Source organism: Podarcis vaucheri, assembly GCF_965113315.1.
Source record: "Podarcis vaucheri genome assembly, chromosome: Z".
NCBI lineage: Eukaryota > Metazoa > Chordata > Lepidosauria > Squamata > Lacertidae > Podarcis > Podarcis vaucheri.
The window spans coordinates 18,432,884-18,457,021 of record NC_138758.1 but is presented as its reverse complement, the minus strand read 5'-3'; the positions used below and the strand labels follow the sequence as shown (position 1 = coordinate 18,457,021).

General features: G+C 46.0%; 1 protein-coding gene across 1 annotated transcript in view; it reads left to right on the top strand.

The window, feature by feature from the left end:
* Window positions 1-2,041: 2,041 nt before the first annotated feature.
* The window catches only part of SYTL4 (synaptotagmin like 4), a 35,027-nt gene continuing 12,930 nt past the window's right edge, over window positions 2,042-24,138 (top strand). Inside the window, exons 1-6 of the mRNA XM_082208595.1 lie at window positions 2,042-2,189; window positions 15,250-15,411; window positions 17,615-17,830; window positions 18,570-18,679; window positions 20,917-21,031; window positions 23,210-23,323. Of these exons, the coding sequence (XP_082064721.1) occupies window positions 15,305-15,411; window positions 17,615-17,830; window positions 18,570-18,679; window positions 20,917-21,031; window positions 23,210-23,323 (662 nt within the window). The 5' untranslated portion in view covers window positions 2,042-2,189; window positions 15,250-15,304. The remainder of the gene's footprint in view (window positions 2,190-15,249; window positions 15,412-17,614; window positions 17,831-18,569; window positions 18,680-20,916; window positions 21,032-23,209; window positions 23,324-24,138) is intronic.

The following is a 24,138-nucleotide window of genomic DNA, read 5'->3' as shown; positions in this document are numbered from 1 at the left end:
GGCACTCTTAGTAGTACTGCATGCTCTCAAAGCAGTTCTTACGTCCAGTAAAAGCAGGGCCTTTATTGTGGTGGCACCGGTCATTTGGAATGCGCTTTCAATGAACAGCAGTAAACACAAAGGTTGTGGACGTCACTCATCATTTAGATACCTGATAGGTAGTGCTGGAGAGGTATCCGTGGTCATGGTGCATGTAAGCACCAATGACAAGGAAATGTGGTCTCGAGGTCCTGGAAGCCAAATTTAGGATGCTAGGTAGGATGCTGAAAGCTGAGACCGGCTTACAGCTGATCTGTTCACCCAGGTTTTGCCTGAGGGGTGATCCTGCTATGCTGATTTATCAACCTGTTATTGTGATTTGTGATGTATTCTGTATTCATTTTATGAAGGTCGCAGGCTTGCCATCTCTGCCTTATTAAGTATTTGTATTTATAAGTAATGTTTGACAATAAAAAAAAGCTGCACAATTAATCGGGCAAATGTCTTCTCAATAGTGGCACTACAACTGTAAAAATTGCTGAAAGGAACCTAAAGAAAAGCCCTGCTAGATCAGACCAAATTCCTCTTAGGGTACCTCAAGACTCATTATTTTGTGAGAAGGATTCAAGCACATAGCCAAAATTTATGCCCTGTTTTAGAAGACCCTAATCTCCACTCAAAGAGCTATCCTTTTCATAGTGGTTTAACAACCACTTCTTCTTAGGGAAATGTAGCTCTGTGTAGAGAATAGGGGCAGTACTAGGAATTCTCAGTCCCCATGATTCTTTGGCCATGGCTGTTAAAAGTGGCATAAGTAAAGGTAAAGAGATCCCTGACCATTAGGTCCAGTCATGGCCAACTTGGGTTGCGGCGCTCATCTCACTTTATTGGCCGAGGGAGCCAGCGTACAGCTTCCGGGTCATGTGGCCAGCATGACTAAGCCGCTTCTGGCGAACCAGAGCAGTGCACGGAAATGCCGTTTACCTTCCCGTCAGAGTGGTACCTATTTATCTACTTGCACTTTGACGTGCTTTCGAACTGCTAGGTGGGCAGGAGCAGGGACTGAGCAACGGGAGCTCACCCCGTCGCGGGAATAGGACAGCTTTATATAGTGCGGATGGGACTTAAATTTTAGCGCTTAAAGTGGATTGTAGTGGTCTATTGCCTTTTTTTGCTGTTAGTAAAGTGATGGAAATGCTCTGAAAAGTGTGGTATGAATGAATGATTAACAGCGCGATGTGTAAGGCACCCTGCAAATCAGAACAAATGCTCATTGTTCTGCAACTGTCCTGCAGACAAAACTGGAATGAATGCTTAAACAAAAGCCGGACATAGTCTAATCTCTGTGTCACCTTTGTGCAAGCAAATCAAGACGAGTGCTCAATAAACAGGTCGTCTGGAGGAGCCTAAAGTCCAGCATCCTGTTTCTCAAAGTAGCCAACCAGATGCCTATGTGAAGCCTGCAAGCACGACAATCGCCCTCCTGTGGGAGAATTGCCAGGCTCCCGCACTTCCTGCGTCTTGAGAGAAGGTTGGGGGGGGGACTTCTAATTTCCATTTGTTAAGGATGCTGGGAGTGATTAGGACACCTTGTTCCCCTCGTAGGGCTGCAGTTCCCAAAGTGTCTTGAGAATGCTAGATCTCGGAGGAAAATATTAGCCCCCGAACAGCTCTCAGCACCCATAACAAACTGCAGTTCCCAGGATTCCATAGGAGAAGCTATGGCATGCTTTGTATGCATACATAGCTGTCAACTTTTTCCTTTTCTTGCGAGGAATCCTATTCGGAATAAGGGAATTTCCCTTAAAAAAAGGGAGAAGTTGACAGCTATGCATGCATAGCGCAGATGAGACATAATGTCCAGCTTTATGTCGATGAGCTTCAGAACTTGCTGTTTTTAGGATGCTCTTGAAAATGTTTTTAGTACAGTATTGCTGACTTATTTAAACCCCGCCCCCCCCGCGCACACCTCAAACACCCCTTTTAGACCATTCGAAAGTTTGCAGTAGATAAATAGCAACCGATTAAGCCATACTGTGTCGGGAATAAATCCTGATCTCGGCTTTAAAAGGTTGGCAAAAGGGCGTGGTGACTTTAAAGGAAACGGCTCCTCCCAGGTCAGGGAAAAATTCAAGCTGTTCCTGAAGCAGCTGTGGTTGGTGGTTAACCGCGACGAGAGCCGAGGAATCTGCGGGGCGCGCTGCGTACAGGTACCCCTCTTTTTTCCATGCCAATTCCTCTTTCGCCCCCACCCCCTCGCCCCGCCATCGTGGGAGGACTCAGCACTCCACCTTCCTGCCCTGGGCCCCTTTCCTGCTTTTGCCCCACCACCAGTTTCTGTCCTCGATTTCATCCCCGCCCTAGTTCGCAAGCCTGTTTTGCCTGCTTTTAAAAGGCTAGCGTGGCATTAGTTAACCACCTAGGGGACAGGTGCCGTTCCCCATCCCAAAGTCCTGCTTGGATGGTCTGGCCTGCAGGTCCTCCCTTGGTGTGCAAAGGCTGGCTGGGTTTAGAAAGGCACTCTGCGTGTGCTTTGGGGCAAGGGTTCCAAGTCAATACTGCTTGGACTTACCTGGAAGTAAGGCACGGGAGTCCTCGGTGAGGGGTCTGCCCAAAGTTCTCTCGTGAGGTGTGCATCCATTGTTCTTTCGCCCTAATGTTTTCCTGGGCTCGCTCTGGTTTATGAACTGTGTGCTTCCTTTATCAGGTGCATTGTTTAGAAACAGCAGTCTTTGCTATTAAATCCCTGTGTGTTTCTATGTTGGCTTCAGGGATTTAACTCCCCCTCAAACTCGTTGGAATTGTATATGTGAAGGTGTTCATATGGAGAGTCTTCTTGAGCATGTGCAAAGTGTTTTTTCCCTTTTATCAATTCATTTACTTGTTAGTTGCATTTATATCCTCCTTTTCCTCCAAGGAGCTTAACGTGGCACACATGGCTCTCCCCTTCTCCATATTATCATCATGACAATCTTGTGGGGTACACTAAGCTGAGGATTGGTGACCCAGCGAGCTTGGATTTGAACCCTGGTCTTGGCATAGCAGAGTAGTTGCAGCTTGCAGGAGGAAACCTTAAGTCAGATGACATAGCCTCAAGGCAGACTCATGTTCTTGGGCGTAAGGGAGAGAATTTTATGCACATTCAAAGGTGTTGCCTCTTACATTGCAAGATCCAGGGCTGATCAGCTGACATTACAAGTGAAGGGCCTCTCCAGTCTGGGTTTCATCTTGCTTTTTTGACAGGTATATTCTGTAGCATAGCAACAAGACAATCGTATTTATTCATTTTCATTTACTTAACAAGATTTGTATTTCACTTGGCTGTAAGAAAATCTCTAAGTGGTTTTCTTTTTTCTTTCTTTTCTTTTCTTTTAAAAAAACAGTAAGTTAAAAGCATGCAATTTAAATATTTAAAAGAGAATTAAAATTAACTGTAAGCAAAATGAGATTTTAAAATGTGAACACCTACACACGTCTAGATGTGTGTTCTAAGCAGGTGCCGAAAAAACAACAACAAAAGGTGTGTGCCTGGTGTCAGGGAGTTGCAAAGTGTAGGGCTGTCACCCTAAAAAATTGTTTTTTTCTTTTTAGAATTATGGCACACTGGACTGTCTATACACCATTCTGCTTTATTAGTTTTCCCGCAGCACTTCCCCAAGGTTGTTACATGATTATTGGCATCTGGAAGGGCTCTCTTGAGCTATTGTGCAAGAAAAGCAGGCACTCTCCCCACCCCCCAAAAAAACTTACAGGCTCTCCGCAGGAAGTTGCACTGAGTGGAAATGAAGCAGTATGCCATCTCTGAAAACAGAACCGCATATGACAGCCCTGATATAATCGTGAGCATAAATCATTATGAATGCACAGCAAAACAGTGGCTCACTCATAGGCTGGTTAAGATCAGTATGTTTTTGTTAGCTATGTAGGGCAAGAACTGTCTCGTTTCTCTCAAGGGAAACATTACAGGTAGTTGTTTGAGGAATGGCTTCCTCCTTCAGGAGTGGAAGGGTGTGCGTGTGTGAGACCTAACCAGGCATATCAGCTAAGTGGAGCACTTCGCATTGTGTGCTCTTTTTCTATGGTGAGTGCTAAAGAGTCCATGACCATGTGCTGATAAAAGTTTTCGAAAATGTCATGTGTTCTTCCACAGGATCCTGTGGAATGGTGTGTTGCTGCTGTTTCATAGGAACCAAATCCTAGGAGCCAAGGTCCCTTCGACTCCCACCTAAAATATTTGAGGGGTCCTGGCGCCCCCCAAAGTTGATGAGCTTTGCCATTCAAATAGTGTGAATGTGCCGTATCATGCAATTGACTATGTGGCGTGGGACTTACCTGGGCCTGCCAATATTTTATTCAAGCTGGCACCCCTTGCTGTTTTGTGTTTTAATGATTCTGTGCCAATTCAAATATCCCAAACAGCTTTGGAGGCCAGCTAGGGGTCCTTTAGCCCATGGCATAGGAAGGGGGGTGCGGTGGGTACGGGTCACCCTGGGTGTCATCACTGAGGTGGGTGACAAAATGGCAAAAATATGCGATTTTAAAATAATAATAAAAAATTGGGCTCATGACACTTTTTTAATTTAAGAAACAACAACAACTTCCTCACCCACCACACCCCCCTCCTATGCCACTGGTAGCTAGGTGAGGCGTCAGGCACCGGGCGTCGCACTGTGGGACCTGCAGCGTGCCTGAGCAACGCATCTCTCCTGAGGCGGAGGCGGCGGGCGGACTGCCTGCAAGCTCTGCGCTGCATTTTCGAGCAGCACGGGCTTGCGTCTGCCCGCCGCCTCAGCTGCCCTACAGCTGAGGGGAAGGTTGCAAAGAGGCTCCACGCCGCATGCACTGCTCCGGTCACGCTACTGCCTTCGGCTAAGGCACACTCCTGATCTTGAAACATGTTTGGTGTGGGCGCACTTGTACACAGGACGGGGGACACCAGGTGGAGTGGAAAATAGGATATTGAGACTCCTATCCTGGCGTCCATAGAGGTATTTGTTTTTCAAATACCAGAGCTGAGTGTTTTTATCAAACATGCTTCCTCTTTGCTGTGGGAAAATGTGGGGCAGCTGAGCAGGAAATTAAGTGTGTTTGTGTTTAAATGCAGGGGAGGGAAGACTTCAAGCTTTGAGGTCTTTCAGCAGGAGCCAAGTGCATAATAGTAGTTAATTCAATTTCCTTAATTCTACATGTATCTTGGCCAAGGAATTTGTTTTCAGTAGCAGAAATGCAATTCCACCTCTTTCACACAGAAACGCAATGCTGTTTCCACCCATGCTTCCTTCATTTTAACAGTCTGGAATGTGCAAGGAAAGCCCTACCTGGAGATGCAAGGGATTGAACCCGGGGCATTCTGCATTCACGACAGATGTTTTTATTGCAGAAAAGTGGCAACAACAACAAAAAAGCTTTGCTTCACCAACTCTTTTAAGGGTCATCCACACTTTGCTTGTCCCAGGCTTTGAGCAGTTTTCTGTTTGCCTTTTCCTGGGAAAACCTGCTCTTTATCACTGAATCAGAGCAAGCATCAATTTGCAGAAACCCTGATCTACGTTTGCTGCAGTTCAACAGTAAAGAGTGTGTTTTCCTGTAGGGAAGCGGCCGGACAAGAAGAAGTGTGGAAGTTCCTTTGTCTCAGCCTATCCTGTCTCAGGCTTGTTGTGAGGATATGATAGGGAGTGGGAAAACTTACGTACACCACCCTGAACCCTTTGCATGAAAGATGGGATATAAATGTAATAAATGAATAAGTTTAGAAATATACTCATGATGCCGCTTTCTGCTTGTAGGTGTGAATTTTTCTCTTTGCATGGCTTATTATGGGGTGCGCTAGGTAATCCGTACTACTCACTGCCTGCCCAAACCATCATTGTACCTTCATCATGTTTGTGGATCTCAAGAGTCTTAGGCCATGTAAAGGTAAAGGTAAAGGGACCCCTCACCATTAGGTCCGGTCGTGGCCAACTCTGAGGTTGCGGCGCTCATCTCGCTTTATTGGCCGAGGGAGCTGGTGTACAGCTCATGTGGCCAGCATGACTAAGCCGCTTCTGGTGAATCAGAGCAGCACACGGAAACGCTGTTTACCTTCCTGCCAGAGTGGTACCTATTTATCTACTTGCACTTTGACGTGCTTTCGAACTGCTAGGTGGGCAGGAGCAGGGACCGAGCAACGGAAGCTCACCCCGTCACGGGGATTCGAACCATCAACCTTCTGATTGGCAACTCCTATTTTTTTTTTTTATAAAATTTTTATTGGTTTTACAAAAGTTTTTATGACAAACAAACATAAAAGAAAAACAGACAAACAAACAAATATAATTTCAAAATGTCCTTTCATAAACTTCTTTCCTCGGACTTCCCCATACCTCCCCTTTCTGCATCCTCATGTCCAAATTTTATAGCAACTTATAAATGTTTTTTCCAACCCTAATTTATCATAGTCCTTTCTTAATCTAATCTTATATTACTGCAACCCTTTCTCTCTGTAAAATCTCGACATTCTAAACTTCATCAAGTTTATAATAGTTCTTAAGATAAATCTTAAATTTCTTCCAGTCTTCTTCCGCAGTCTCCTTTCCCTGGTCACGAATTCTGCTCGTCATTTCCGCCAATGTCATATAGTCAATCACTTTCATCTGCCATTCTTCCAAGGTGGGTAAATCTTGTGTCTTCCAATACTCTGATTGGCAACTCCTAGGCTCAGTGGTTTAACCCACAGCGCCACCAGCGTCCCTTTTAGGCCATGTACACACCATGTATTTAAAAGCTTGTTGTTTTCCCCCAAAGAACCCTGGGAACTGTACTCAGGTTAGGGTGCTGGGAACTGTAGCTCTGTAAAGTCCTAAAGTTCCCAAGATTGTTAGCGGGAGATACTGTTGTTGGCGTCCTTCTGCCTCAAGAGACAATGGAGTGTTCCTCTGGGGGTGGAGTCAATCTGCTGCATTAGTGGAAGTGGTCTCCCAGGGTGTGAGCTTGGGCAGTCTGTATGGAGGTCCTGGGCTGCCTTGCTGATGTGATCCAAAGGAAAGCAGAGCAATACGTTTGGCATAAGCCTGGCTGCAGGAGGTGACAGAAGGAGGCACACAAGACGTCATCCAACCATCTTGGGGATCTGAGTAGCCTTTTCTTCTCCCAAAGATATCCTTCAAAGCAGCAGAGGTTTAGGACCAGAGTGCAGGGTGGGGACCAAAGGTGGACAAATCACTCCAGAAGGAACACAACATGTCCCCCACCAGAGTAACTACCCCTCCCCTAAGACACCATGTGGAATATAATGTGCTTTAAATATATGGTGTGTATGCAGCCACCGTGGAGAAAAAACCCAGTAGATCCCACAAGCCTGAAGTCTCTGCCCCCACCCCATGCCATGTCTCCAATATGAAAGGGCTCAGTGGCAGAACATCTGTTTTGCATGCAGAAGGTCCCAGGGTAAATCCCCAGTGTCTCAGAGAAGGGTTGAGAACATCTCCTCCCTGAAACCCCGGAGAGCGTCTGCCAGTCAGTGCAGACAATACTGAGCTAGAGGGACCAATGCTCCGACTCAGTGTAAGGCAGCTTGCTATGTTTTGTTATCACATGCACTGGGCTTTTCACCATTTTCACTATTTTTCACTATTAATATTTCACTGTTAATTTTGTTATTTGATTATTATTTTTTGTAGCCTTGTTTTTACCCCCCCAACCCTTCCCTCGCTGCTTTTGGTTTTTGATGCTGCCCCACTTTCCACACCATGTCACCTCAGAGCACTACTGTCAAAACATAGAGCTGAAATGAAAGTTTGAGATTGGCCAGAATTGTCCAGTTTTGCTGTCCCGGTTTCAAATTTAAAACCTTGAACTCTCAATGTCAAACTCTGCATTTTGAACATGAAATTTTACTTCAGCATTCCAGTGCTTTATTCTGTCAGGGTAGGCTTCTCTGAGTCAGGTGGGCCAACTGTCTGACTTTGGTCAGTTTCTTGTGTTCCTACAGCACTTCACCAGCTTCCCCTTCACCAGAAAGACCGAATACATGGTGGAGGCTTAAAAACTGTAGGGAAGGTAACTGACCCTGCCAGCCCCCTCAGCTGGTTCAGCCTCATTCTTCAGCTTCTTGGTGACATAGGGCTGTGGAGGATGGGGCCCTGATCCATTCTTTTCATATCTCTCCCAGACAGCTCAAACTGCTCTGCTGCCTTGTCTCTTTTCACTCTCTCACAACAGTGTAGTCCAATGGCCACAATCCTTTCCCCAGACCTTTGGGGTCTCTCTTCTGAGGCCTGCTCTGTTAATGAGGGGTGACTTGCATGGGCGTAGCCAGGATTTTTGTTGGGTGTGGGCAGGTCTTTTGTTGGGAGGGCACGGTCAGAGCCTGCTAGCTATGTCTTTTTATTGATTTGGGGCGGGGCAGCTGCCCCTCCCTGCCCCCCCCCCCGCTACACCCATGGTGACTTGGCATTGATTAGGTTGGCACCAGGACAGATACCATAAAACTCAGTACTGTAGATGGGTTTTTGTTTTTGCACGAATGTTAGTGCATTAACTGCTAGATAAGTTTTTTACAAATAAAAAGTAGCATGTTTTTGAGACTTTTGTGAGGATTTCTTTGTTTTGGAGGGCAAAAATAATCAAAATCATAACGGAATCCCCATCCCTCTGAAGCCCAAATACCGTATTTTTCGCCCCATAGGACGCACCGGCCCATAGGACACACCTAGTTTTTTTTTGGGGGGGGGGAATAAAGAAAAAAATAATATTTTCCCCCCAGGTGCGGGGCTGGGGCGGGGGAAACCCGAGCTTCCCCCGACCCCAGCCCCCAGAATAGGCTGCTTTCGGCAAGCCGTGGGAGAGCTGCGCGAAGCCGGAAGCCTGGGGCGTGCTGAGCTCAGCGCGCCCCAAGCTTCTGGGTGCAGGCAAGCTCTCCTCTAGCCGTGGGAGAGCTGCACAACTTCGCGCAGCTCTCCCACAGCTAGCGGAGAGCTTCATGAAGCCTGGAAAGCGAGAGGGGTCGGTGCGCACCGACCCCCCTCGCTCTCCAGGCTTCAGCAAAAGCCTGCATACGCCCCATAGGACGCACACACATTTCCCCTTCATTTTTGGAGGGGAAAAAGTGTGTCCTATAGGGCGACAAATACGGTATTTTTGTGGCATCTATTGATTTCACTGTCTTTGCTCAGAATGATTCCCCCTGGCCCCTATCTTGACTTTTAATACAAAGCCCAGGTATCAAAATGGGAGAGATCTTAGGCTCTTCTCTTCTCTCTTTCTCCTCCTCCCTCCGCTGTGCCAACATTCAGATATTGTCTGCCTGGAATAAGATCCTATGTTTTTCGCCGTAACCTTTATGCCAATTGGATCCCCACTCTATCTAATCTTTTTAGCAAATATTGCAGCTGGTCCCACTATACTTGAATCGTCTTTGAGAAGCATTGTTCTGTCTTGTCTCTTTCTTTCTTTCTGTCAGTCTTTCATTATAAGTACTACTAATAAAGAACCCCCTTCATGGATCACTGCCTTGCCGTGGCGAAGGGGCTTGAAGAACTCAGAGAAGCTATGAGCTATGCCGAGCAGGGCCACCCAAGATGGACAGGTCATAGTGGAGAGTTTTGACCAAACGTGATCCACCTGGAGGAGGAACTGGCACGCCACTCCAGTATCCCTGCCAAGAAAACTCCATGGACAAAGACAACAGGCATATAAAAGCTATGATGCTGGAAGATGAGCCCCTCAGGTCGGAAGGCGTCCAACATGCTACTGGGGAAGAGCGGAGGACAAGTACAAGTAGATCCAGAGCTGACGAAGCGGCAGGGCCAAAGCCAAAAGGACGCTCAGTTGCGGATATGCCTGGAAGCGAAAGGAAAGTCCAGTGCTGTAAAGAAAAATATTGCATAGGAACCTGGAATGTAAGAACCATGAACCTGGGTAAGTTGGATGTGGTAAAAAACAAGATGGCAAGAATAAATATTGACATCCTGGGCATCAGTGAACTAAAATGGACAGGAATGGGCGAATTCAGTTCGGATGACTATCATATCTACTACTGTGGGCAAGAAACCCATAAAAGAAATGGAGTGGCCCTCATAGTCAACAAAAGAGTGGCAAAAGCTGTACTGGGATGCAATCTCAAAAATGATAGAATGATCTCGATACGAATCCAAGGCAGACCTTTTAACATCACAGTAATCCAAGTTTATGCACCAACTACTGGTGCTGAAGAAACTGAAATTGACCAATTTTATGAAGACTTACAAGACCTTATAGAAGTGTCACCAAAGAAGGATGTTCTTCTCATTATAGGGGACTGGAATGCTAAAGTAGGGAATCAAGAGATAAAAGGAACAACTGGCAAGTTTGGCCTTGGAGATCAAAACGAAGCAGGGCAAAGGCTAACAGAGTTCTGTCAAGAGAACAAGCTGGTCATCACAAACACTCTTTTCCAACAACACAAGAGACGACTCTACACATGGACATCACCAGATGGGCAGCACCGAAATCAGATTGATTATATTCTCTGCAGCCAAAGATGGAGAAGCTCTATACAGTCAGCAAAAACAAGACCTGGAGCTGACTGTGGATCAGATCATCAGCTTCTTATAGCAAAATTCAAACTTAAACTGAAGAAAGTAGGAAAAACCACTTTGTAAGATACAATCTAAACCAAATCCCTTATGAATACACAGTGGAAGTGAGGAACAGGTTTAAGGATTTAGACTTGGTGGACAGAGTGCCTGAAGAGCTATGGGTGGAGGCTCGCAACATTATACAGGAGGCAGCAATGAAAACCATCCCAATGAAAAGGAAATGCAAGAAAGCAAAGTGGCTGTCCAATGAGGCCTTACAAATAGCGGGGGAGAGCAGGCAAGCAAAATGCGAGGGAGATAGTGAAAGATACAGGAAATTGAATGCAGATTTCCAAAAAATAGCAAGGAGAGACAAGAAGGCCTTCTTAAACGAGCAATGCAAAGAAATGGAGGAAAACAACAGAATGGGAAGAACCAGAGATCTGTTCAAGAAAATTGGAGATATGAAAGGAAAATTTCGTACAAAGATTACCATAATAAAGGACAGAAGTGGTTAGAACCTAACAGAAGCAGAAGACATTAAGAAGAGGTGGCAAGAATACACAGAGGAATTATACCAGAAAGATATGGATGGCTCGTACACCCCAGGTAGTGTGGTTGCTGACCTTGAGCCCGACATCCTGGAGAGTGAAGTCAAATGGGCCTTAGAAAGCACTGCAAATAACAAGGCCAGTGGAAGTGATGGTATTCCAGCTGAACTATTTAAAATTTTAAAAGATGATTCTGTTAAGGTGCTACACTCAATATTCCAGCAAGTTTGGAAAACTCAGCAGTGGCCAGAGGATTGGAGAAGATCAGTCTACATCCCAATCCCAAAGAAGGGCAGTGCCAAAGAATGCTCCAACTACCGCACAATTGCACTCATTTCACATGCTAGCAAGGTTATGCTTAAAATTCTACAAGGAAGGCTCAAGCAGTATGTGGACCGAGAACTCCCAGAAGTGCAAGCTGGATTTCAAAGGGGCAGAAGAACCAGAGACCAAATTGCAAACATGCGCTGGATTATGGAGAAAGCTAGAGAGTTCCAGAAAGACATCTACTTCTGTTTCATTGACTATGCAAAAGCCTTTGACTGTGTCAACCACAGCAAACTATGGCAAGTTCTTAAAGAAATGGGAGTGCCTGATCACCTTATCTGTCTCCTGAGAAATCTCTATGTGGGACAAGAAGCTACAGTAAGAACTGGATATGGAACAACTGATTGGTTCAAAATTGGGAAAGGAGTATGAAAAGGCTGTATATTGTCTCTCTGCTTATTTAACTTATATGCAGAATTCATCATGCAAAAGGCTGGGCTGGATGAATCCCTAGCCGGAATTAAGATTGCCGGAAGAAATATCAACAACCTCAGATATGCAGATGACACAACCTTGATGGCAGAAAGTGAAGAGGAATTAAAGAACCTTTTAATGAGGTTGAAAGAGGAGAGCGCAAAATATGGTCTGAAGCTCAACATCAAAAAAACGAAGATCATGGCCACTGGGCCCATCACCTCCTGGCAAATGGAAGGGGAAGAAATGGAGGCAGTGAGAGATTTTACCTTCTTGGGCTCCATGATCAGTGCAGATGGTGACAGCAGTCACGAAATTAAAAGACGCCTGCTCCTTGGGAGAAAGGCGATGGCAAACCTAGACAACATCTTAAAAAGCAGAGACATCACCTTGCCAGCAAAGGTCCGTATAGTAAAAGCCATGGTTTTCCCAGTAGTGATGTATGGAAGTGAGAGCTGGACCATAAAGAAGGCTGATCGCCGAAGAATTGATGCTTTTGAATTATGGTGCTGGAGGAGACTCTTGTGAGTCCCATGGACTGCAAGAAGATCAAACCTATCCATTCTGAAGGAAATCAGCCCTGAGTGCTCACTGGAAGGACAGATTGTGAAGCTGAGGCTCCAATACTTTGGCCACCTCATGAGAAGAGAAGACTCCCTGGAAAAGACCCTGATGTTGGGAAAGATGGAGGGCACAAGGAGAAGAGGACAACAGAGGACGAGATGGTTGGACAGTGTTCTTGAAGCTACCAGCATGAGTTTGACCAAACTGTGGGAGGCAGTGGAAGACAGGAGTGCCTGGCGTGCTCTGGTCCATGGGGTCACGAAGAGTCGGACACGACTAAATGACTAAACAACAACAACAACAACAACAACAATAAAAATAAAGAACTGAGTTATGGCAGATATATAGCTAAAGCAGAGCTACTGAGAGACAAGAGAGAAGAAACTCAAACATCTGCAGAAATAGAAAAGAAGTGAATTGAGGGGAACTTAAGGGAGCAGCTTCTCTAGAAACAGCCAAATGAAGACTGAGCATGCTCATAATATGGAATGTCTATTCGCTGGGGATAGGATGGAGTATCCTAGGAAAAGGCACAATTGGCTAGAACACCAGTGCTGCAGACTTTGGGTGCATGTTCCACTTGTTTCTGCCAGTCTTCAGCTTTTTCAGTGGTTCCATTGATGAAGTATACATGCATATGCACTTACATCAGTCCCAGCCAACATGGCCAATGATCAAGAACAATGGGAGTTGTAGTGCTACAACCTCTAGCCCATATGATGTAGCTTACAATTGTTATTTACAGAGCCTCTGCAGTATAGTGGATATGAGTCAGAGCTGTAAGTCGGGGAGTTCCCAATTTTAAATCTAATTTCTCGGAAAGTGGCAGAAGGACATTTCTAAATTTGTCTGGCAGGGCAAAAAGCCCCGAATAAAGTTTAAAATACTAACTGATGCAAAGGAGAGAGGGGGGTTTGCCCTGCCGGACTTAAGGTTATACTATGAAGCTGCGGCCTTCTGCTGGATGAAAGATTGGATTTTATTGGAAAACACTGATGTCCTAGATCTGGAAGGCTTTAATAATTCGTTAGGTTGGCATGCGTATTTGTGGTATGACAAGGGGAAAACACATGGAATGTTTAAAAACCATATTGTCAGAAAAGCAATATTTATGGTCTGGAAAAAATACAAAGACTTATTGGAAAGTAAAACCCCGAGGTGGATTTCACCAATAGAGGCCAAAGCTCGGAAAACATCCAATATGGAGGCATATTGGCCGAAATATTGGGAAATAATAGAAAACATTGGAGGTAATTGGAGGTTGCAGAGCTTTGAAAAATTAAAGGATAAGGTGCAAAATTGGCTACATTATGCCCAAATTAATGAGGTTTTTAAGTTAGACAAAAAAATAGGATTCCAGGTGGAAAAATCGAAACTTGAGACAGAGTTGTTAGAACCAAAGACCAAGGTAATATCGAGAATGTACAACTTGCTGCTTAAATGGAACACTCAGGATGAGACAGTTAAATCAGCCATGATAAAATGGGCTCAAGACATTGGTTACAATATTATGTCTGAGGACTGGGAAAGGTTATGGACCACCGGTATGAAGTTTACGGCATGTAATGCCTTGAAAGAAAACATTATGAAAATGGTTTACAGGTGGTACATGACCCCAGTCAAGCTCGCTAAGATATACCATTTGTCTGATAATAAATGTTGGAAATGCAAGGAGGCTGAAGGGACATTCTTTCACCTCTGGTGGACTTGTCCAAGATTGAAGGCCTTTTGGGAAATGATCTATAACGAGTTAAAAAAGGTGTTTAAGTACACCTTTCCCAAGAAACCAGAGGCCTTCCTTCTGGGCATTGTCGGCCAGAAGGTGTTAAAAAAGGACAGAACTTTTTTTATGTATGCTACAACTGCAGCAAGAATTCTTATCGCCAAGTATTGGAAGACCCAAGATTTGCCCACACTGGAGGAGTGGCAGACGCAATTGATGAACTACATGGAACTGGCCGAGATGACTGCAAGAATCCGAGACCTGGGAGAAGAGGCAATGGAGGAGGACTGGAAAAAATTTAAAGACTATTTGCAAAAATATTATAAGTTGTATGAAACATAAGACGTCGTATGATTTGGAACGTTAGCCCCAGCAATGAAATTTAATTATCTATGAAATTGCTAACATTTGTGAAAGAATCAAGGTTTAAATGGGTAAAAATGATATCATGTTATATTCTTAGAGTAAATGGAGAATAAGAGATTTAAACTTAAATTGCAACTGAAAATATAAAGAAACACACGAAATAAGGGTATAATTTGCTGATGACTTTATTATCAAGAATGCATTGTGCGGGAGATGTGGGGAAGTCCAATGGGGATTTGAAGTGAGCTGTTGAAATGGATGTGATTTTTTGTTTTTTTTTCTTTCTCTCTTCTATTCTGCTTTTCCTTCTGTTTTTTCTGTAATTTGGAAAAATGTAATAAAAATTATTATAAAAAAAATAAATAAATCTAATTTCTCAGGAAGACTTAGGCAAGCCTCATTCTCTCTTGACCCTGGTTTCCGCACTGCGCCAACCTGCAGTAGAATGCTTGGACCTTTTGTAGGCAACTAAATTTGCAGCAAAACAATCCAAAAAAGCATGCTTTGAAACCAGGCTTACTTTAGCTAATATAGTAGGTCAGTTGCCTTCGGAGTTTTTGGTTTGCATTGGCTCATGTCAGCAGGTTACATCAGAAATGCAGAGCCCGTGGCTCTCCAAATGTTGGGACTCTGAATCCCATCATCCATTAGCTTTGGCTGCGCTGGCTGGGGCTGATGGTAGTTGGAGTCCCGCAACATTTTCTGGAGGGCCACAGCTTCCTTATCCCCGGGTTAAATAAACCTGTAGTATTCTTGCTCAGCTATGCTAAACTCTTAATCTTCCTTCTAGCTCTGAGAACTCTGCAGCCAGGGACCGGGAGCTGCTTTCCAGCCTGGGGATAACGATGGAGGCTGTTGACTTGTCCTTCCTTTCGGAGGCTGAGAGGGATCTGATCCTCCAGGTCCTGCAACGAGATGAAGCACTGCGGAAAGCAGAAGAGAGGAGAATCAGGTGAGAACCCAAATGGCTCAGGGGTCAAGAGGGAGGCAAGAATACCTCTACCCTTGCTTTGGAGAACTGAGCTGGTGTAGGAATATAGCCCAAACCTTTGCTGCTTGCTTAAGATGACAAAAACAAGGGTGTTGCAAGTTCCTATTGGTCTGCTTCAGCTTCACGGGTTGTGCATTGTACAGGCCTGCCCTGGAGAAGTCTGGGTGATTCAGAGTAGTTTTCCCATCATAGGGATCTGCCTCATACTGCATCAGACCATTTGTCGGTCTAGACTATTTATTGTCTTGGAAGCTTTATTCTGTTTGCAACCTTTGGGATCCAAAGCACTGTTTGGGGTTTTTGTGGGGGACGGGGAGGTACTGTCCATGTGCCTGAGATTGCCCATCTCATCATCTCCCTGCTCATTGCTAAACTCTGTAAAATTGCCCGGTTTTTATCTTTTCTTCCTCAGTGGTTGCTCTTATATTCTGCTTTGAGGTTCTGCTGCCTCTGTCTCTGCACTTACATGGGCTAAGCTAGAGCACCAGTGAGAAATATTTTGCTTTATTCATCTCTGTGTAATATTTTTTTACCTGCCCTTCACCAAAAGGGCCTACAATGGAAAGTAAGATTATAAAAAACAAATTGCAATTATGAAAGATATAAAACAATTCCAAATGGAACGGAACAGTTTATTAGCATAACTCTTTCTCTCTCTGATACACCAGTTAATTACATTAGACTTGGAGCTCGTGGTGTTTATTACACAAGGGACGTTATCCCTTATTTTATTTCTTTTATTCATTGCTTATTACAAAAGAAAGAGTCTCAAAGCAGCTTAAAACAAATTAAAAATGCAGCAAGTAACCTAAGCAAAATAACTAAATTATTTATTATTGCATTTATATCTTTTTCTCTAAGGAGCACAGTGCTTGCCCCCTACGCCATTTTATTATCACAGCAGCCCTGTGAGGTTGGTAGATCTGGGTTTGGGCAGAGGTTTTCCCAGGCCTCCTGCTACTTAACTGAAGGGGCCAGGCTAAGTCCTTCTGCATGCAGGTCAGCTTCTGTGCTGTTGAGCCGTGGCCCTTTCCGGTCCGCAGAGGTACAGGCCATTTTCCTTAGCTTCTCACTCTCAGCTCTGTGTAATACTCCTGATATATATATATATATATATATATATATATATATATATATATATATACCTAGCCTTTTTCCCTGAGAGGCATTCAAAGTGGTTTACAGATAAAAATAAGAACAGCTTAAAACATTATGGGGGAGAAATGGTAATTAAAAAACAATGAAACGTTGATAGAATTAAAACTGTGCAAATAATTACAGGTGACCCCCCCTCCCCTTACATGGGGATTATGTTCCAGGCCCCCATGCGCATAAGGAAAAATTGTGTAGGTGGGGCGCACCCTCTAAAAAGCCTCTAAACGCCCGGGTTTTCCTGCTCTCAGATCTCTCTCCCCACACAAATCTCCCTTCAACTAAAGTTGAAGCTCTAGGACTGGCTGGAGGTTGTGGAGAGAAGCAGCTCCTCCTTCTGAACCAATGCGCACATCAGCTGTTAGGCAGGGAGGCTGAGCAGAGTAAACAAAGCCCCACCGTGCCTCCAGTCTCTTTGGGGCTTCCTCCGCCCTCACTGACGTCCTCTTTGGGGAGAGTCTCGTCACGAGCCACGAGGACTCTCCAGCTCTCTCCTGCCATTGCCTGGTATGATTCTATTTCTGCATTTACCTCCCAGCGCTGCGCATATGGGCGGTTGCGCACAAGTCGATTGTGTGTGGGGGGGATGCCTATACAATAAAAACAGCAGGGCATCATTAGAAGCAACCAATTGGCCAAAGCCTGTTGGGATAAGGAGGTCTTCACCTCCTGGCGGAAGGACAGCAAGGAGGGAGCCAGTTCGGCTTCTCCAGGGAGGGAGTTGCACAGTCTGGGATCAGCCACTGAGAAGGCCCTCTGCCGCGTCCGCGTCAAGTGAGGGTGGCGGGACCGAGAGAAGGGCCTCTCGGAACCTGATCAGGTTCAACTGAGGGCATACTCTCTTTCAGGTAGCTTAGACCTAAGAGTACCATCTTCACGGATGCAAGCCTTAGCAGGACCAAGCAGCACCTGGATTTCTGGAGCGGATGCTGTGAGATGTATGGGAACTTAGGCTCCCTTCCTTTGTATGTGGTAGTCTTTAGTCATTCCCCCTTTGTGCTCCTTGCAACAGGCGCCTGAAGAATGAGCTACTGGAGATCCGCAGAAAGGGAGCCAAGAGGGGAAGCCAGCGCTACAGCGAGAGGACGTGCGCCCGCTGTCAGCAGAGCCTGGGGCGGATCAGCCCCAAAGCCAATACTTGCCGCGGCTGCAACCATCTGGTGTGCCGGGACTGCCGCTCCTATAGTGCCAACAGTTCCTGGCGCTGCAAAGTCTGCACCAAGGAGGCGTAAGTTTGGCAGCTTGAGTTTGCCAGTGCTACTTCCTGTCCTTGTGCTTCCTCTTCCTTGTCTCTTCCAGCTGCGGCTGTTTATTGTCTCTGAACCCACATGTTTGAACCCAGTTTTTGATGTACAGCTTAGAACCATCTTTTTATTTAAAGGAAAACATGCAAGATTCTAGCCCTCAACATTTACGCACTTGTTTTGTCTAAAGGCTTTAGGATTCAGGAGTTTTAACTGCCCTGCTCAATAATTTAAACCTCTGCGCACTCTTTTTATTTTCCTTTGTAGAAAAGCACGGTGAATACAGTTAGCAAGGCTGGGTTCTTGCCGCCAAGGCCATGAGACTGGTACAAGATTTATTGAGCCAAGAATGTTGCTGTGGAATTATTTGGGCAGTGGGAGGCCCCATGCTAACACACCCTTGATAACTACCTACAGGGGAGCTTTGCTGTTCCTGCTTCAAAGCTGTGTCTGCAAAATCCCAAAGTCAGCAACAAAACATCTATAGGTTTCCATAAAGTGTTCCCCCCATACATTAATGAGGGCTAGAAACTTGCGGTGTTTATTTTAATGAAACAACAACTCAGGAAGCCAAATTCTATTATACATAGTTGTGTAATCATCCATGCTTCAGAAAAACCGAGTGATGGTAAAAACTGAGCTGAACATAAGTGATTAAATTGTTACAAATGGTCTTTTGCAGCACTCTTCTCTCTCTCTCTCTCTCTCTCTCTCTCTCTGCAGGGAGCTGAAGAAATCTACTGGTGACTGGTTCTATGACCAAAGAGTAAATCGATTTGCTAGCAGGCTGGGCAGTGACATCATTCGAATGTCTCTTCGGCGCAAACCACAGGGTAGGATTTCTTGACAGTTCTTGGTCTGAAGAGGAGCAAAGAGTCCGTAGCTGCTGGTTCTTATGCAGGATTTTTGTTTGTATTTTCCAATTAAACAGAATCAAAAGTTGCCCCAAATAACTTATTAGCTGACAATTCATGTCCTGGTCAGAAAACTCTTTACATTCTCCACATTCTCCCCACCCTTTTAGAAATCTAGCTTGGCTTGCTTACTTGAGCTATCTGTATCTTCTCAATATCCTGTGTATTTTCATTCTTCAGCCATGGTTATGGTATGGGCTGCTGAGAAGGAAGGGAGGCAAGCAAGCAAGCAAGCAAGCAAGCAAGCAAGCAAGCAAAGCAGCCTTACCAACCCCTCTTTCTTCCTCCTTGCTGCCACCAAATGGATGTCTATTTTTTTCCTGACTTCCTCCATTAAATATTTTGGACATGAATTGGCCCAACCTACTCCTGATACAGTGGTACCCCAGGTTACGAACTTAATTCATTTTGGAGGGCCATTCTTAACCCAAAACCATTCTTAACCTGAGGCGCACTTCCGCTAATGGGGCCTCCCGCTTCCGCTGTGCCGCCGGCGTGTGATTTCCATTCTCATCCTGGGGCAAAGTTCGTAACCCGAGGTACTACTTCGGGTTAGCAGAGTTTGTAACCCGAAGCGTTTGTAACCTGAGGTACCACTGTACTGGGTAAAGTGGCACAGCCCTTGGGTGTGGGGTAAATGACAAGGCCTTGGACCAAGTTTTTCTGAAACAAATTATTCTTTGCTTACAGTTTTAGGAAGACACCAAGTTAAACATGATTTGAGGAAATGATTTTAGGGGGGGGGGAGTTTGAAAAGCTGGCAAATAAGCAGAGAGAAACTCTGTCAGCTACTGTATTGTATTCTTTTGTTCAGCTACTGTGTTTTATTCTGTATTTATCCATTTACATTGCTCAGTCAGCTTCTGGGTCCCTCAGAATCCCCCCCCCCTTCCTCCTGGCTCCTCTCTGCTCTAATGGTCTCTTAACACTATTCAACTTTCTATAACACTGGTTCCACAATAACTGCATTAACCAGTTTTCTAGATTATAGACAGTAGCCTTGTTTGCACATAACATTATGGCAAGTGTGCTGCTGAGCAGTCAGAAATCTGTGGTCGTTTTGCTCCTTCCCTGTTTGTATTGCTGCTGCACCACTGGAAGCTAAGCCATGGTTTGGCACACCTGAACCTGTGCTTATGGTTTGTCTCCCCCAAACAAATTGTGACCACAAGCTCACCCCCCAAAAAAATACTGGGCACAGTTTGTGGTCTGTCTGGAACGAGACAAACCATAAGCCTGAGTACAGATGTAATGCTAAGCCAAACCATGGCTTAATTCCTGCTAGTGTGGCAGCAGCAGGAACAGGGAGGAGCAAAGCAGCTGCAATTCCCCCGCCCCAATGCATCAACTTGTTTGCTTGTTCATTCACTCCTAAGTCATGGTTTGCTTTGGTGTTAACAGTTAATGAGGCCAAAAGATATATTTGAAAAAAATCACTCCCCCACTTGAAGATTCCAGCTTTTCAGAAGTTTCCATTTCCTCCTAATTGCCAAGTTCCTAGGTTGATGGGAGTGGTGTTTTTGACAATATATGGAGGGCTACAGATTGGCTAGCTCTGCACTATATATAGCCACTGAGTGAACTGGGTTTGACGCGGGTGGCTCTGTGGTCTAAACCACTGAGCCTAGGGCTTGCTGATCGAAAGATCTGCGGTTCGAATCCCCGCGACGGGGTGAGCTCCCATTGCTTGGTCCCAGCTCCTGCCAACCTAGCAGTTCGAAAACACACCAAAAAGTGCAAGTAGATAAATAGGTACTGATTCAGTGGGAAGGTAAATGGTGTTTCTGTGCGCTGCTCTGGTTTCACCAGAAGCGGCTTAGTCATGCTGGCCACATGACCTGGAAAAACTGTCTGCGGACAAACGCCAGCTCCCTTTGCCTCTAAAGCGAGATGAGCACCGCAACCCCAGAGTCGTTCGCGACTGGACTTAACTGTCAGGGGTCCTTTACCTTTACCGTTACCTTTATATAAATGTTAACTATTGAATGAACCTACCTCTCAAAGTTGTTAGCTGGGTGGAGGATGCATCCTGTGTACAACCTTGAGCTCCTTGTGGGGGAAAGGTGAGGTGGAAATGTCGTGAATAAATGGGGACTGCTCCCAGTATGTGTGCATTGACCCTAAAAGGTTTGTTATTTTTATCCCTTCTCTTTTAGCTAACAAAAGGGAGACAGCAGGGCAAGCTCTTCTGCAGAAGGCCCAGCTCAGCGATACCAAAGGTTCCTCCAAGGCAGCACCAAAGAGTCCCCAGCAGCAACGCAAGGATCCCAGGTGACTCTCTCTCTCCCACCCACCAATTCTTGCTCCGCCATGCTGGGGCTGTTGCAGCAACGGGGCTCTGTTTCATCCCTCTCACTAGCGGCAGTGAATATCAAAGCACATTAAGGGAAAATATCCGCATACTTACATTCCTTCAAGTATGCAGGAAGTGTATATGCCAGAGCTTTTCAACCTTTTTGATTCCACAGCTCCCTTGACCAACTACATTCTTTCTGCAGCACCCCTGCGGGGCTCAGGAGCCCAGTTATATCTTGCCTGCAGAGCTGGCAGCCCTTCACCACTTTTTGAACACCCTCCCTTGTTGAGTGTTCGCTCAGCCTTCTCTCTTCTCCCCTCTCATTGGGAGTCCTCTGAGCAGCCACTTCTGCAACCCATGGTCTCTGAGTTGCCCAGCCCGCTCCCAAAGAGAGGTGCTTCCTCACACTGCCCCACAGGGGCTTGGGTAGCAGCTCCTGGCCAGCCCCAGAGGCACCATTCGCCTGGGGAGTTTGTAGCCATGGCTGCTGCAACAAACAGCCAATCAAGCCTTTGGGAGGCAGAGATGCGGGAGGGCATCAAAGGAAGGGAAGGAAGGAAAGAGGGACAGAGGCCAGTGTTGCTACAGCACATTGGTTGAAAAGCACTGGCCTATGCATTTTGGGACGCAGGTGGCACTGTGAGTTAAACCACAGAGCCTAGGGCTTGCCGATTAGAAGGTCGGTGGTTTGAATCTCCGTGACGGGGTGAGCTCCTGTTGCTCGGTCCCTGCTCCTGCCAACCTAGCAGTTCGAAAGCACATCAAAATGCAAGTAGATTAATAGGTACCGCTCCAGTGGGAAGGTAAATGGCGTTTCTGTGTGCTGCTCTGGTTCGCCAGAAGCGGCTTAGTCATGCTGGCCACATAACCTGGAAGCTGTACGCCAGCGCCCTCAGCCAATAAAGCGAGATGAGCACCGCAACCCCAGAGTCGGCCATGACTGGACCTAATGGTCAGGCGTCCCTTTACAGTGGTACCTCGCAAGACGAACACCTCGCAAGACGGAAAACCCGCTAGACGAAAGGGTTTTCCGTTTTGGAGGCGCTTCGCAAGACGAATTTCCCTATGGGCTTGCTTCGCAAGACGACAGCCCATAGGGAAATATCCGGGACAGCGGGGAAGCGCAGCGCGTCTTCCCCACTGTCCTCGGACCTCCTCCAAAGCCGGGCGGTGGGGTGGGAACGCCTCCTCCCGCCGCCGCCGGGCTTCGGAACGATGCTCCGAAGCCGGGCAGCGGGGCGGGAACACCTGCCCCCGCCGGCGGGCTTCGGAACGATGCTCCGAAGCCGGGCGGCGGGGCGGGAACACCTTCTGAAGGCGGGCAGGGGGCGAAAGTCTTTGTCCCCCCTGCCTGCCTTCCCAGGGGCTTTTAAATCGCCCCGGACAGCGGAGAAGTCCTCCGCTGTCCCGGGGCGATTTTAAAATGCCGCCCGCCAGCATTTTAAGATCGCCCGGACAGCGGAGAAGTCCTCCGCTGTCCCGGGGTTTTTTAAAATGCTGTGGGTGGGAAGAAAAACCCTTGTCCCGCCCCAGCCTTCAGAAGAGGTCCGGGGACAGACTGTCCCCGGACCTGGTCTGAAGGCGGTTTCCCTAGGAACGCATTAATTGATTTTCAATGCATTCCTATGGGAAACCATGCATCGCAAGACGAAAAACTCGCAAGACGAAGAGACTTGCGGAACGAATTAATTTCGTCTTGCGAGGCACCACTGTACCTTTACCTATGCATTTTGCATTTGCATGCAGGGAGTTTTCAGGATGCAATTGCATTTTAAGACCAGAGGTTTAGAATAGCTGTAAGAAGGCAAGGTCTGTCGTTCAGCTGTGCATTGATGAAATATGCCGCACATTTCATGGAAAATAGCCTTGTGTATGATGAGTGTGTTGTATGTCTCCTCTTCCCCCACCTATTACCGGAACAGAGACCCCCAACAGCTTTTCTACTGAGATAATAGAGTTCTTCTTGCGCAATGTTCTCCACATCTGGTGTAGACAGCTGGGTACATCAATGATTTGACTTTGTATGAGACAGCTTCCTATGTCTTTGTGTTCTCTGCTGCCTGATCCTTTGAACTAGAGATGCCAGGGATTGAACTTTGGCTCTTCCACCAAGCCCCTTATTGCCGTTCACCTGTCTAGACTGTTTCTTCCAGCTTGACCCCTGATCACTTGGAGCTCCGAGATGCAAGGAGTGACACAGAATCCACTGAGAACATGAGTCTGGATGGCTTCCGCACTGTCTCTTCTCCTACAGCTCCTGGCCCCAGGTTTGAAAAGACCAGTTCCGATTCCTATAAGGTGTATATCCCAATTTGTAAGGGAATCTGTGGCTCTCCTAGAGTTGCTGAACCACAACCCTAATAATTTCTGACCATTGACCGTGCTGGCTGGAGCTGATGGTAGCTGGAAGTCCAACAACAATGCTCTCTAAAACTAGTTATTTTCTCCAGCCAGTTGATTCTTACTAATATCCAAAAACACCACTTTTCAGAATGAGCAATCATTTTTATGCCAGCGGTCTGTGACATGATGCAATTCACTTGTTTTCTGTAGTGCCTTTTGAATGTTTGAAAAGAACCATAGGGTGATGGAATCCAGAGGTACCATAGGACAATTCCTGCGCTGCTTGAGCAGTGCTTTCCACCACAGTTAATTTCTTTATTTGCTGAGATGGAGGGTGCACACAGACTGCCATTTATGTGCCCTTCAGCTTTTTCTCACTTGGTTTGCTTGTAGCAAGCTAAACGTAGAGAGATCCATATCAACTTCATGTAAATCTCCTCTGCGATACGACTTGCTATGATAACCTATGAATGTCACTTCTATTTAGTGTACTAGTGGATGGCCTAGATAATGGAGGTTGCATTGTGCTTTTCCCCTATCTGGTTGGATAGCCACCTGCCATGTTCTAGTTGAGATTCCTGCATTGCAGGGGGTTGGACTAGATGGCCCCTGGGGTCCCTTCCAACTCTATGATGCTATGGGAGAGAGCCATCCTTGTTTTAGAATGTGCTGCTGTAGAATAACAGGAGCATTCTAGGCTGTTAAATCTGTTGAGCTCAACTGGGGGAAGAGAGAAGAT